We start from the raw sequence: 14,488 nt of genomic DNA on the forward strand, positions 1-14,488 counted from the left end.
GTCAAACCAGAAGGGAGGAACGGAGGGAGGGAGGGAGGGACGGACGGAGGGAGAGAGGAAGGCCTGGGAGCTGCAGTTTGGCGCAGAGTCAAAGTAAAGGAGGATGGTGTGGTTCATGTGGGTGGAGGACAGGCTGGTGCACACTGCTACTTGAGGATCTGACACTCATTAAGGGAAGTGCAACCCTACAGTATCTCACTTTGTCTTCATTTAGAAATGATTTTCTACTAATAGTGCATGTGGAAAGAACAGCAATAGATCAGATCAAAAGAGTACAGTTCTGCATTATTTCGGAGGTCAGAATCAAGGAGCTGTGCTGTGTTTACTAGCCAAACACATCGTACGGCACGTTCAACAACAACAAAAAGCACTACAGTGAAATTTCCAAATTGCTGAAATACAGCGCAAAAACAATAACAACAGCAATAGCATCTTAATTACTGTAGCTAGCCAATTAACGTATGGTGAACCAAAAAAGTATACAATTACAGTGCAATAATAACATCTCAATGGTCTCACTTAAACGTCTCAATGACAGAAGTGCCTTGCAACAACAATCTATTTTCCATCACTCAGCCCAGGGGTACAGGTTATTTCTCTCTCATGACCTCCGTGAATGAATCGAGGTGATCTAATGATCTGATCACCAGCCTGCTGCTGCTAGTGTCTGCTGTTTGCCTCCGCCGGTCACAACCAGGATCGGCCCACCCCCAGAAGGGAAGGTGACCCAGACGGCAAGACACCGTCCTCGGGTCGGAAGGCCCGGCTGGGCCAGGGCTGGATGTGGGGGTGCTGTGGGTCTGGATACGGTGCTCATGAGAGGACGCGAGGAGAGAGTACTACAGGCTTGTTATTGCTGCGGGCTGCAATGTTATGTCACCTCCCCTGGGCTAAGCCTCTTAAACCTCACAACTGCACAAACCAACACACAGACATACACAAACACCCACGCACTAACATGACATTACCAGGAGTTACTACTGATTTTCAGCAGCCACATTGCCTGAGGCATTGTCTTTTTCTAGATCATCATCTCTTCCACAAATTATTTAAAAGTCATCTCCCCCCCCCCAAAAAAAAATCTGCTATCCATATTTGGAGGTTTTCAATCAATCATCTTACTGTATTCTATTTTTCCTGCAGTTAGAGGGCTGTGCAGGATCTGAGGGCTTTCCTCTCCAGGAAAGAGAAAGAGTCAAAGAGAGAAGCTCAGGTTGGTGTTACTGTAAGGGATCTGAACAGTTCCTGCTCTGTCTTGTCTGTGCAGGATTGACTTACAGCCATTTGTAAGGGATCATTAGATCAGCTGTCTCAGGGCCCTTTGAGTTTGACTAAGAGACAATGAGAGAGAAGGAGAGAGAGGGAGAGAGAGGGAGAGAGGGGTAGAGAGGGGAGAGGGGAGAGAGAGAAAGAGGGGGAGAGAGAGGGAGAGAGGGGGAAAGACAGGGAGAGAGAGGGAGAGAGAGAAGGGGAGAGAGAGGGAGAGAGGGGTAGAGAGAGGGAGAGAGAGGGAGAGGGGGGAAGAGAGAGAAAGAGAGAGAGAGAAGGGGAGAGAGGGGGAGAGAGGGGTAGAGAGAGGGGTAGAGAGAGGGGGAGATAGAGGGGGAGAGAGAGGGAGAGAGGGAAAGTGAGAGGCCCTGTAATTGTTTGCAGTGCTTTAAGATTTAATGAGGATAGCAAGTGAGGCATTGAATGACTCTGGTGTCTTGATGTGTGGAGGTATTAGTGAGCTCTGCCAAGGTGTGGTGAGACATTCCAGAAAACATTGGGAGCATAAATTTAGTCTGCAATTCCAATTCAAAGTACAGCATAATCCAGGACTGTTTGCCTGGTGCTATATGTTGATATACTTATGCAAATCTATATGTGTTGAAATTACTAGTACTATTAATACTATATCTACTATATAATACTGTACCATTAATAAGTACAGCTACATTTCAGGACTGTGTATATACATGAAGTATATTTTTGTTAGGACAGTTATGACAGAAATACATCAAAGCAGGGAGAGAGATGTACTGGAAATGCCCTGAGCCAGATTTGAACCCAGGCCCCATGCGTTAGCCCTTAAGCGTCAGCCGCTTATCTCATGTGAACTTGACCCTCTATGCAGTAAGGAATCTCCAAGAACGTTCCCCATGGCCTCTCCACAGAGTCCCCAGACTCTGTAATCTCCTCATTAATACTCCTGACCCAGTTGTGATGAAACCCAAATCGTTGGAGAGCCACAATTGGGCCATTGTCCTGTCAGCACTCCCCTGCTCCTTGTTTTGGCTGTGGGATAAAACACGACTTCTGTCTGGCATTGTGCTCTTGAAGGCCAGAGCTTAAACTAACACACTGTAGCCTCTACACACACACACACACACACACAGACACACACACAGACACACACCCACACACACACCAGCCAGCTGAAACTACCCAGGGTGCTCCCGAGGAGAGAGGCTGTATTTATTGGTCGTCCTCCCTGTCAGTCTGTCCGTTCCTGGCCCTCCAACTCACTGACTCATGGGTGCTGTGAGTGATGTCACCGGGGTCATGCACTCACTATAGGTGCGTTCAACACCTGCATGAAACGACCGGCGAGAGTAGCTGCTTGCAGTCGGGGAGGAGTTGAAAACGGCTCTGTGAAGTCTGACATTCCAGCTTCTAGTGGTTTGCTGCGTTGATGTCAGTCACGGACGATTAAGCGCTGTTTGCTTACTTTACTTTATTTATAATTAAACGTAGTCTATCCGTTAGTGAAGAGGCGGACTAAAACTCTTTATTCAACACATTTTTATTTCAATTAAACAGTTTGGTCCGGATTTGACCATTGGCGAAACAGAAGGTGTCAGAATAATTATAAAACATGCGTCAAAGTTGTCGTGTGTGAGTCTGGCCAATCATGAAATAGCTGTGTCGTCATTAGAACCCGTGCAGTTGCTCTTTAGAAAATGGACAAAAAGTCTAACCAGAATTCACTGTTTCTTGTCAGCCGCCTGCAGCCGGCTGCAGCGCTGCATGAAGTCAATCAATGTCAAACGCACCTTATATCTGCACGCCATGACGGCTCTGATTGGTCGTGTAGCCAATAGGACCCTCCCCCTCCTCTGTTACCAAGGAGAAGTGAGACTCCTTGAAGATGTTTGCATTGGAATGTTACATCACTCAAGATTGATAAGAGTCCTTAAAATAGCCTCCGGCAGTCAGCTTAATGGTATTGTCAAACTAGCACTTGTTCCCCAGATAGCATGCCCACCCAGACTGAGCTTTCTCAACGGATGAGTGTGGAGGAGGCAAGGAATGTCAGCTGCATCAACTATAATTGGTCCTTCCAACACAGCCAAGTGTGTAATTTCGTTTCAAAACGTTTTAAGTCCAAGAGATAGCTAACAATTTAGAGTTCTTTGCACTGCAAAAAGGATCAGTCATGGCAAAACACCCAAATGAGTCATGTTTATTTTGTCTTTATCTTATTCAACGTACTGTTCAGGAGGTCAACTGAACCTGTAACCTTGTGATTTGCACTGGAACTGAGCTCTACCCCCCAAAGTAACAGTCCGATCTCCTAATCGTCTGTCCGTTCCTGGCCCTCCTACTCACTGACTCATGGGTGCTGTGAGTGATGTCACCGGGGTCATGCACTCACTATAGGTGTGTTCAACATGTACATGGAAGTTTTGATCTTATTCAACGTACTGTACAGGAGGTCAACTGACCCTTTAACCTTGTGATTTGGACTGCAACTGAGCTCTACCCCCCAAAGTAACAGTCCAATCTCCTAATCGTACAGCACTGTCTGCTGCTTCAGTGTTCTGCTGGAGTTAATTGACGACACACACTTTAGAACCCCTCCTGAAAACTGTCAGGAAGTGATTATTCCGCCGACCTCAGCGTTCTGTGTAGATGGCTCCTAACTGACAACTGGTGTTGGAAAGCTGAGCTCTCTGGATGTGTGAGGGTTGACCCCACGACGAGGTGTCGCTTGCGGTGTGCTGACAGGAGGTCATGTGACGTCTGGTGTGCCACACATTCTCGCCTTGTTCATGTGCTTCAGAAGAGCCTTCAAGTTGAACATTTCTCAAGCTTCAAGTCTATTTGTAGTTTGCAAAAGGTTGAAGTTTGTTGGAATTTTGGATTTCCTTAAGTGAATAGATTTTTTTTAAAGATATGTTTCTTGGGCGGTTTTATTGGATTATTTTAAGTGAAGTGTGACAGGAAAGGCAAGAGAGGGGAGAAGACATGCAGCAAAGGGCCAAGGCCGGATTCAAACTACCTTCGTGGTACCCGCACTAATGTGGTGAGTTTCCGGGGCACCCCAAGGTAACCAAGGTGGTCTAACCTGAATCCTTAATGGTGGTTTTTAATGTTAGTTTCGAAGGGTTTCAAGGGCAAAGCTGAATCCTATTAACTCTTGACATGATATCGATTCGAACGATGCAGTCGATGAGATGAGGACCTCAGGACGATCAGTCTGAAGCTCCCGGTGTTCCCCCACCCTCAGGCTGACCTTGGCGTCACTGCAGGGGCGAGGGAGTGGACCGTCACACTGTGCCCTTGGACTTGTGAAATGCACACGCACACACACACGCACACACACACACAAATGTACACCACGGAAACACACACACACACACAAATGTATGCACGCACCCACACGTGTAAACACACAGAAACACACATACACATGTATTCACACACAGGAACACAAACACACTCGTGTACACACACACACACACACACTTTAAAATGCCTTGCTCTGGCACCATGTGGCTATGGAGAGGTTTCCCTGCCAAAGTGCTCGTTCTCTGACGGCAGGTTCCCCACTCTCCCCAGCCTGCCGCCAGCCTTCCTTCTGAAGGCACGTCCACCTGGGCCCAGTCCATCCACCCCTGCCTGCTACTGTATCCCTGCCTGCTACTGTATCCCTGCCTGCTATTGTATCCCTGCCTGCTACTGTATCCCTGCCTGCTACTGTATCCCTGCCTGCTACTGTACCCCTGCCTGCTATTGCATCCCTGCCTGCTACTGTATCCCTGCCTGCTACTGTATCCCTGCCTGCTATTGTATCCCTGCCTGCTACTGTATCCCTGCCTGCTATTGTACCCCTGCTTGCTACTGTATCCCTGCCTGCTATTGTATCCCTGTATCTCCTGCATCAGGGGGCAGCTGTGTGAACTCGTGTCTGTGTGTTGGGGAGGAGGCACAATGTGTGTATCCCCTCCGTGATTGGGGCAGATGGCAGGAAAAGCAGATTGCGGTATGGTTGTTTATTCAACACCCACACATTGACGTGTGGTCCACCCCAACCCCCTCCACCCCCAGCCCCCTGCCACCCAGCCCCCCAGCCCCCTCCACCCCAGCCCCCTCCACCCCCAGCCCCCTGCCACCCAGCCCCCCAGCCCCCTCCACCCAAGCCCCCTCCAGCCCCCAGCCCCTTCCACCCCAGCCCCCTCCACCCCAGCCCCCTCCACCCCAGCCCCTTCCAGCCCCCAGCCCCCTCCACCCCAGCCCCCTCCAGCCCCCAGCCCCCTCCACCCCCAGCCCCCTCCAGCCCCCAGCCCCCTCCACCCCCAGCCCCCTCCACCCCCAGCCCCCTCCACCCCAGCCCCCTCCAGCCCCCAGCCCCCTCCAGCCCCCAGCCCCCTCCACCCCCAGCCCCCTCCACCCCAGCCCCCTCCACCCCAGTCCCCTCCACCCCAGCCCCTTCCACCCCAGCCCCCTCCACCCCAGCCCCCTCCACCCCAGCCCCCTCCACCCCAGTCCCCTCCACCCCAGCCCCCTCCAGCCCCCAGCCCCCTCCACCCCAGTCCCCTCCACCCCAGCCCCCTCCAGCCCCCAGCCCCCTCCAGCCCCCAGCCCCCTCCACCCCCAGCCCCCTCCACCCCAGCCCCCTCCAGCCCGCAGCCCCCTCCAGCCCCCAGCCCCCTCCACCCCCAGCCCCCTCCACCCCAGCCCCCTCCACCCCAGTCCCCTCCACCCCAGCCCCCTCCAGCCCCCAGCCCCCTCCACCCCCAGCACCCTCCACCCCAGCCCCTTCCACCCCAGTCCCCTCCACCCCAGCCCCCTCCAGCCCCCAGCCCCCTCCAGCCCCCAGCCCCCTCCACCCCCAGCCCCCTCCACCCCAGCCCCCTCCAGCCCGCAGCCCCCTCCAGCCCCCAGCCCCCTCCACCCCCAGCCCCCTCCACCCCAGCCCCCTCCACCCCAGTCCCCTCCACCCCAGCCCCCTCCAGCCCCCAGCCCCCTCCACCCCCAGCACCCTCCACCCCAGCCCCTTCCACCCCAGCCCCCTCCACCCCAGCCCCCTCCACCCCAGCCCCCTCCACCCCAGTCCCCTCCACCCCAGCCCCCTCCACCCCAGCCCCCTCCACCCCAGCCCCCTCCACCCCCAGCTCCCTGCCACCCAGCCCCCCAGCATATCCGCCAGCCTGGGCCAACAGACAGGCTTTGCCAGTGGAGAGCGGCCATCTGCCAGTGTGTGTGTGGTGCCAAGGCAGGTCTTTGCATGGGTATGAGCGAGTGTTGGGGCACACAGAGAGCGGCGCTCAGCCTGGCCACGGTCTGCTTCAGCATTCAGCCTCTCCTCAGCCCTGCGTCCGGCTCTGGAGAGGTGGACGTGATCATTGAGTTTTTTTTCTCTCCTTTTTTTTTCTCCTTTGTGCTCTCATGCTGAAGAGAAGGCACTGTGTCTATGGTCTCTCTCTCTCTCTCTCTCTCTCTCTCTCTCTCTCTCTCTCTCTCTCTCTCTCTCTCTCTCTCTCTCTCTCTCTCTCTCTCTCTCGCTCTCTGTCTGTTTTCTCCTTCTCTTTTTCTCTCTCTTTCTCTTTCTCTTCACCTGGAGAAACTTCACGGTCTTGAGTGAATATGAATATTGAAATGTGTTGGAAAAAAAAATGGAAACAGAAAGAGAGAGAGAGAACTGGAGAAATGAGCAGAGACAGACAATATCTCTTTCCGGAGCAGGCATGCGATGAGACGTTTGGTAGATTGAGCTCTCGAAAATCTCCAAGCAGTCAGGCTTACCCAACCTACTACATAATCCTCTCAACCGTGAAAATAACAACAACATACAAATGAAAACATCTCAACAAAACTGAACTGAAGTTATTAATATCGTCTTTCCCACACAAAATGTATCTGAGTGTATGTCTGTATGGTTGTTAACGCGTAGTACACAAGGCGGTAGACTTATTTACTCAAGTTTATTTTTAGTTTCACAACTCAGACAACGGTTTCCATGGTTTTATCTCCTCCCCCCGCTCTGTCATGTGCAGACAAGTACACAGCCACCAGCCTGCTATGAGAGATCATACATTTCCCATAGAGAATAATATCTCTTTTCACCCACTAATGATTCATAAGGACATTTTAAGGCCTGTCGTTTGTGGCGTTGGTTCCCCTTGTTGTACGTGTGTAAAGTATGTGTGTGTGTGTACAGTGTGTGTGTACAGTGTGTGTGTGTGTGTGTGTACAGTGTGTGTGTGTACAGTGTGTGTGTGTGTGTGTGTGTGTGTGCACAGTGTGTGTGTACAGTGTGTGTGTGTGTGTACAGTATGTGTGTGTGTGTGTGTGTACAGTGTGTGTGTACAGTGTGTGTGTGTGTGTGTGTGCAGTGTGTGTGTGTGTGTGTACAGTGTGTGTGTGTGTGTGTGTGTGTGCACAGTGTGTGTGTACAGTGTGTGTGTGTGTGTGTGTGGTGGCAGCCTGTGTCTCTGTCACCAGCGACGGGGCACGTCAGAGCCTCCATAGGATCAGACCAGTCAGTGAGAGTCCAGGAAACAGGGTCAAACCAGTACCCAACACCACTGCCCTGGGCCTGTACCCAACACCACTGCCCTGGGCCTGTACCCAACACCACTGCCCTGGGCCTGTACCCAACACCACTGCCCTGGGCCTGTACCCAGCACCACTACCCTGGGCCTGTACCCAACACCACTGCCCTGGGCCTGTACCCAACACCACTGCCCTGGGCCTCTACCCAACACCACTGCCCTGGGCCTGTACCCAACACCACTGCCCTGGGCCTGTCCCCAACACCACTGCCCTGGGCCTGTACCCAACACCACTGCCCTGGGCCTGTACCCAACACCACTGTCCTGGGCCTGTACCCAACACCACTGCCCTGGGCCTGTACCCAACACCACTGCCCTGGGCCAGGCTCCTGTGAGGTCTGCGGTCCGAATCGCTGCGGCAGTCCTAACGGAGCACGTCCTGCTGCATACAATTGGGATGTTCTATTTTGTCATTTACCTTGAACTGGTGCAGGCGGGTTCATATCGGTCTGCTATTGTACAGTTGTCTCCCTGGTTGACGCCTCCGTAGCACAAAGGATTGTGGTTCAGAATAGCCCTAAAAGCTCATGTATGCTATACTATGTAAGCTGGTAAACTAACTAGTGTGGTGGGTGAGGCCCAGTGGTTAGAGTGTTTGACTGCAGATCCCAGGATCACAGGATCAAATCGTTCACTGGTTGTGGGTATTGGGAAGCTGTCAGTGTGTTTTCCCAGATGGGAGGCCAAGATCAGTTGGGTTTGAACTTGCATTTGCGTTTCAGTGACACGATCAATAGTCATTGAACAGGTGAGTGGTGAGGCTTATTCAGTCTGTGATTCTGATCTCTATAAAACCTCCACTATCGAATGTCCTTTGGTGCTATTTTTGCACAGTGCACCAAACCGTTCTTTCAAACATGAAAATATACCCTTTTAGAGTTACGGGGGGAAAATGCATAATTGGCAACAATTATTCAGATTCAGATCAAAAAATGTAAGGTTTGAAAATTCAGGTTGATAATTCAAACAGTAACCCCCCCCGCCCCCCCCAAAAAAAATCCAACTTCAGGAATTCAAATAGAACAGAATCTGCTCAAAATCAAGCCTGAATGCAATCGAACCATTTCACTTCTCCGAGAAGGGTCCAACTGCAGACCTCTCTCCTCAGGCCTCTGTCATCCAGGTGGGGCTGCAGGCAGTCATACATACAAGCAGATCAGTCATCCAATCACAGCCTGGGGTCTGAAGAGAGACGTCCGGTCTGAGGCAAGCGATACCTTGGTATCCCAGATGTTGCAAAATCAGAATTGAAGAATCAATCACTGATACAGGCATTATTTTGTTCTATTAGAATTTCTGAGGCAGATATTTTTTTGCATTTTTTAGATCTGAATTTTACTGTTCAAATTTGGGCAACCTGAATTTCCGAACCTTGAATTTTTTAATACATATTTTTTACATTTAAATACATTCATCTTTAAATTCAAAACCAATACATTTTAATGTTTACATTTCAATATTAAGTATTCAATGCCGTTTCAAATTCAACTCGATTCAAAAAACACTATGTCACTGATTTGCTTCCATAGGCCGCCACAAATAAATCTATATATGGGAAACACGGCATATATCAGATATCCTCCATCTCTATGAAATGTAAACAATGCAGTGTTGTTGTGAACGGCAGGTTGACCCTGTTCTGCTTCCTGTCTCCCCAGCCATCAAGGTCAACTGCCTGGGCTCATGTGGGGTCTCCAACAAGATGAACGAGGCCACCTGGGCCCTGGAGGAGCAGTACTTCAGCAGCATGCTGTCTGTGGCTGACAAAGGTGAGCAGCATCTAGCAGGTGATCGTGCGGGGAAGGGCTCTGCTAGAGTCAGCGCAGGAGCACTTTGATCTGCGGAACAAGCCGGCGGTACTATGAGTGTTTTCAGTCTTGAGAAAAGGAAGCCAAGAAAAGGGAGTCAGGTGGCTGAACGGTTAGGGAATCGGGCTTGAAATCAGAAGGTTGCTGGTTCGATTTCCGGCCATGCCAAAATGACGTTGTGTCCTTGGGCAAAGTACTTCACCCTACTTCCCTCAGGGGGAATGTCTCTGTACTTACTGTAAGTCGTTCTGGATAAGAGTGTCCGCTAAATGACTAAATGTAAAAGGCTCGATCAGTCAGTCGGTTGAGGTAATACTGTCTGGAGGGACACTGCACTAGATGTTCTGTCTGCCCTCCCTGATGGGAGACATGGCTCTGCCTCGCAATTACCAATGAAGAAGAAGAAGCGGGGGAGCGAGAGGTTCACCAGGGGGGGTGTCCATATCACTCTCTCTTGTCCTTTCTATCTTTAACCCATTCCCCTGATCTATCACACTCTCTTCTCTCTCTTTCCCTCTCTCTCTCTTTATCTATCGCTCCCTCTTCCTATCTCTCTCTCTGCCCCTATTTCTCCCTCGCTTCCTCCCCCTCTCTCCATCCTTCTCTTTCCTTCCCCCTTTCCTCAGAGAAGCTAGTTGTGACGTGTGTCTATCTAGCTCTCCCTCCCCATTCCAAACGGAATGTGCCCTGCTCGCATGAAACCAGTCGTAACTCAGGGGTACTCATTAAACATCGGCCTTGACGACCACTGGAACGTCTAATCCATACGTGTTAACACATACCCTGGTGTTTAATGGTTAACCCCTGACCCAACCCCAACTCTGGTGTGCCACACAACCTGGCTGTTCCACCAGCAGGACTCCCCCCCCCCCTTAACCGCTTTCCTTGTGAATTCTGCTGTCAATCTATTCTGAATAGAACAGAATAGAACTGGAACTCTGGAATGGGTTCTGCTGTAATCATGGGTTGTATTGTAGCTGACGTGAAATACAGACGGTCCAATGTAAACATTTGGGTTATTTGACTGTGGGTGATTGCCATTGTTTTCTATTGTTTTGTGCCTTAGCAAGGTGAATTTAATCTGATAAACACAGATATTTATTTCCTTGTCACGGGTGGCGAGGCCGGTTGGATCGTTTGGAGGTCGTTTCTCCTCGGGAAGGCATGTGAAACGTGAACTATTCTTAGATCAAAGGACCCTCCAGTGAGAGTGTGTGAAAGCTGCAGCCAGCTGTAGAGTCGGAACACAGGGCACATATGATGCGTCTCAATACGACACGTGGAGACTTCTGGATAAACAACGAGAGAGAGCACTCTACCCCTCGTTTCATTATCTTTTAAGATGAGCAAACACACAGGGTACTGTTACAGTATATGAGAAGAAGAGGACGCCTATTATTGACTATGCTCACCCAGCGCCTACACACACACACACACACACACACACACACAATATCACAGAGGCGTACTCCAGAACCAAAAGCGTCATAAATAATTCATCTCACATCCTCCTCTCTCGCTTTATCCACCATCATTCGTTTTGATTCTTCTTGTTCATGTGCCATTCTACACCAACAATGGGCATGGCTCCCTCCGGGGCTGTGTGAGGTGGGGACAGGGTAGGGAGGGGGACAGAGAGGGGACAGACAGACACACAAGGGGACAGGGTAGGGAGGGGGACAGAGGGGGGACAGACAGACACACAAGGGGACAGGGTAGGGAGGGGGACAGAGGGGGGACAGACAGACACACAAGGGGACAGGGTAGGGAGGGGGACAGAGAGGGGACAGACAGACACACAAGGGGACAGGGTAGGGAGGGGGACAGAGAGGGGGACAGACAGACACACAAGGGGACAGGGTAGGGAGGGGGACAGAGGGGGGACAGACAGACACACAAGGGGACAGGGTAGGGAGGGGGACAGAGAGGGGACAGACAGACACACAAGGGGACAGGGTAGGGAGGGGGACAGAGAGGGGACGGACAGACACACAAGGGGACAGGGTAGGGAGGGGGACAGAGAGGGGACGGACAGACACACAAGGGGACAGGGTAGGGAGGGGGACAGAGAGGGGACGGACAGACACACAAGGGGACAGGGTAGGGAGGGGGACAGAGAGGGGACAGACAGACACACAAGGGGACAGGGTAGGGAGGGGGACAGAGAGGGGACAGACAGACACACAAGGGGACAGGGTAGGGAGGGGGACAGAGAGGGGACAGACAGACACACAAGGGGACAGGGTAGGGAGGGAGACAGAGAGGGGACAGACAGACACACAAGGGGACAGGGTAGGGAGGGGGACAGAGGGGGGACAGACAGACACACAAGGGACAGGGTAGGGAGGGAGACAGAGAGGGGACAGACAGACACACAAGGGGACAGGGTAGGGAGGGGGACAGATAGGGGACAGACAGACACACAAGGGGACAGGGTAGGGAGGGGGACAGAGAGGGGACGGACAGACACACAAGGGGACAGGGTAGGGAGGGGGACAGAGAGGGGACGGACAGACACACAAGGGGACAGGGTAGGGAGGGGGACAGAGAGGGGACGGACAGACACACAAGGGGACAGGGTAGGGAGGGGGACAGAGAGGGGACGGACAGACACACAAGGGGACAGGGTAGGGAGGGGGACAGAGAGGGGACAGACAGACACACAAGGGGACAGGGTAGGGAGGGGGACAGAGAGGGGACGGACAGACACACAAGGGGACAGGGTAGGGAGGGGGACAGAGAGGGGACGGACAGACACACAAGGGGACAGGGTAGGGAGGGGGACAGAGAGGGGACAGACAGACACACAAGGGGACAGGGTAGGGAGGGAGACAGAGAGGGGACAGACAGACACACAAGGGGACAGGGTAGGGAGGGGGACAGAGAGGGGACAGACAGACACACAAGGGGACAGGGTAGGGAGGGGGACAGAGAGGGGACGGACAGACACACAAGGGGACAGGGTAGGGAGGGGGACAGAGGGGGGACGGACAGACACACAAGGGGACAGGGTAGGGAGGGGACAGAGGGGGGACAGACAGACACACAAGGGGACAGGGTAGGGAGGGGGACAGAGGGGGGACAGACAGACACACAAGGGGACAGGGTAGGGAGGGGGACAGAGAGGGGACAGACAGACACACAAGGGGACAGGGTAGGGAGGGGGACAGAGAGGGGACAGACAGACACACAAGGGGACAGGGTAGGGAGGGAGACAGAGAGGGGAAGGACAGACACACAAGGGGACAGGGTAGGGAGGGGGACAGAGGGGGGACAGACAGACACACAAGGGGACAGGGTAGAGAGGGGGACAGAGAGGGGACAGACAGACACACAAGGGGACAGGGTAGGGAGGGGGACAGAGAGGGGACAGACAGACACACAAGGGGACAGGGTAGGGAGGGGGACAGAGGGGGGACAGACAGACACACAAGGGGACAGGGTAGGGAGGGGGACAGAGAGGGGACAGACAGACACACAAGGGGACAGGGTAGGGAGGGGGACAGAGAGGGGACAGACAGACACACAAGGGGACAGGGTAGGGAGGGGGACAGAGAGGGGACAGACAGAAACACAAGGGGACAGGGTAGGGAGGGAGACAGAGAGGGGAAGGACAGACACACAAGGGGACAGGGTAGGGAGGGGGACAGAGAGGGGACAGACAGACACACAAGGGGACAGGGTAGGGAGGGAGACAGAGGGGGGACAGACAGACACACAAGGGGACAGGGTAGGGAGGGGGACAGAGGGGGGACAGACAGACACACAAGGGGACAGGGTAGGGAGGGGGACAGGGGGGACAGACAGACACACAAGGGGACAGGGTAGGGAGGGGGACAGAGGGGGGACAGACAGACACACAAGGGGACAGGGTAGGGAGGGGGACAGAGGGGGGACAGACAGACACACAAGGGGACAGGGTAGGGAGGGGGACAGAGGGGGGACGGACAGACACACAAGGGGACAGGGTAGGGAGGGGGACAGAGAGGGGACAGACAGACACACAAGGGGACAGGGTAGGGAGGGGGACAGAGAGGGGACGGACAGACACACAAGGGGACAGGGTAGGGAGGGGACAGAGAGGGGACAGACAGACACACAAGGGGACAGGGTAGGGAGGGAGACAGAGAGGGGACAGACAGACACACAAGGGGACAGGGTAGGGAGGGGGACAGAGGGGGGACGGACAGACACACAAGGGACAGGGTAGGGAGGGAGACAGAGAGGGGACAGACAGACACACAAGGGGACAGGGTAGGGAGGGGGACAGAGGGGGGACAGACAGACACACAAGGGGACAGGGTAGGGAGGGGGACAGAGAGGGGACAGACAGACACACAAGGGGACAGGGTAGGGAGGGGGACAGAGGGGGGACGGACAGACACACAAGGGGACAGGGTAGGGAGGGAGACAGAGAGGGGACAGACAGACACACAAGGGGACAGGGTAGGGAGGGGGACAGAGAGGGGACAGACAGACACAAGGGGACAGGGTAGGGAGGGGACAGAGGGGGGACAGACAGACACACAAGGGACAGGGTAGGGAGGGAGACAGAGGGGGGACGGACAGACACACAAGGGGACAGGGTAGGGAGGGAGACAGAGTGGGGACAGACAGACACACAAGGGGACAGGGTAGGGAGGGAGACAGAGGGGGGACAGAAACAAACACAAGGGGACAGGCTGTGTCCCTGTGGATGACTGGTGATGTGGTATGCCCTGTGGAGGCATTGAGGGGGGTTTAGTGAGAGGAAGCAGAGGACTAGTGTTGATCAAAATACCCCTGCCATCCCATAATACGCCTGCCATCCCATAGTATCCCAGCCATCACACAGCCTGTTGCTGTTGTCCATGTTCAGTG

The 14,488-nt window shown here is 53.5% G+C and overlaps 1 protein-coding gene across 1 annotated transcript in view; it reads left to right on the top strand.

The window, feature by feature from the left end:
• Positions 1-14,488, top strand: part of arrdc1b (arrestin domain containing 1b) — a 32,327-nt gene that overhangs the window by 7,888 nt on the left and 9,951 nt on the right. Inside the window, exon 2 of the mRNA XM_084687044.1 lies at positions 9,479-9,589. Within this exon, the coding sequence (XP_084543170.1) occupies positions 9,479-9,589 (111 nt within the window). The remainder of the gene's footprint in view (positions 1-9,478; positions 9,590-14,488) is intronic.

Source organism: Hypomesus nipponensis, chromosome 22 (genome assembly GCF_054491055.1).
Source record: "Hypomesus nipponensis isolate SF chromosome 22, ASM5449105v1, whole genome shotgun sequence".
In the NCBI taxonomy this organism is placed as follows: Eukaryota; Metazoa; Chordata; class Actinopteri; order Osmeriformes; family Osmeridae; genus Hypomesus; species Hypomesus nipponensis.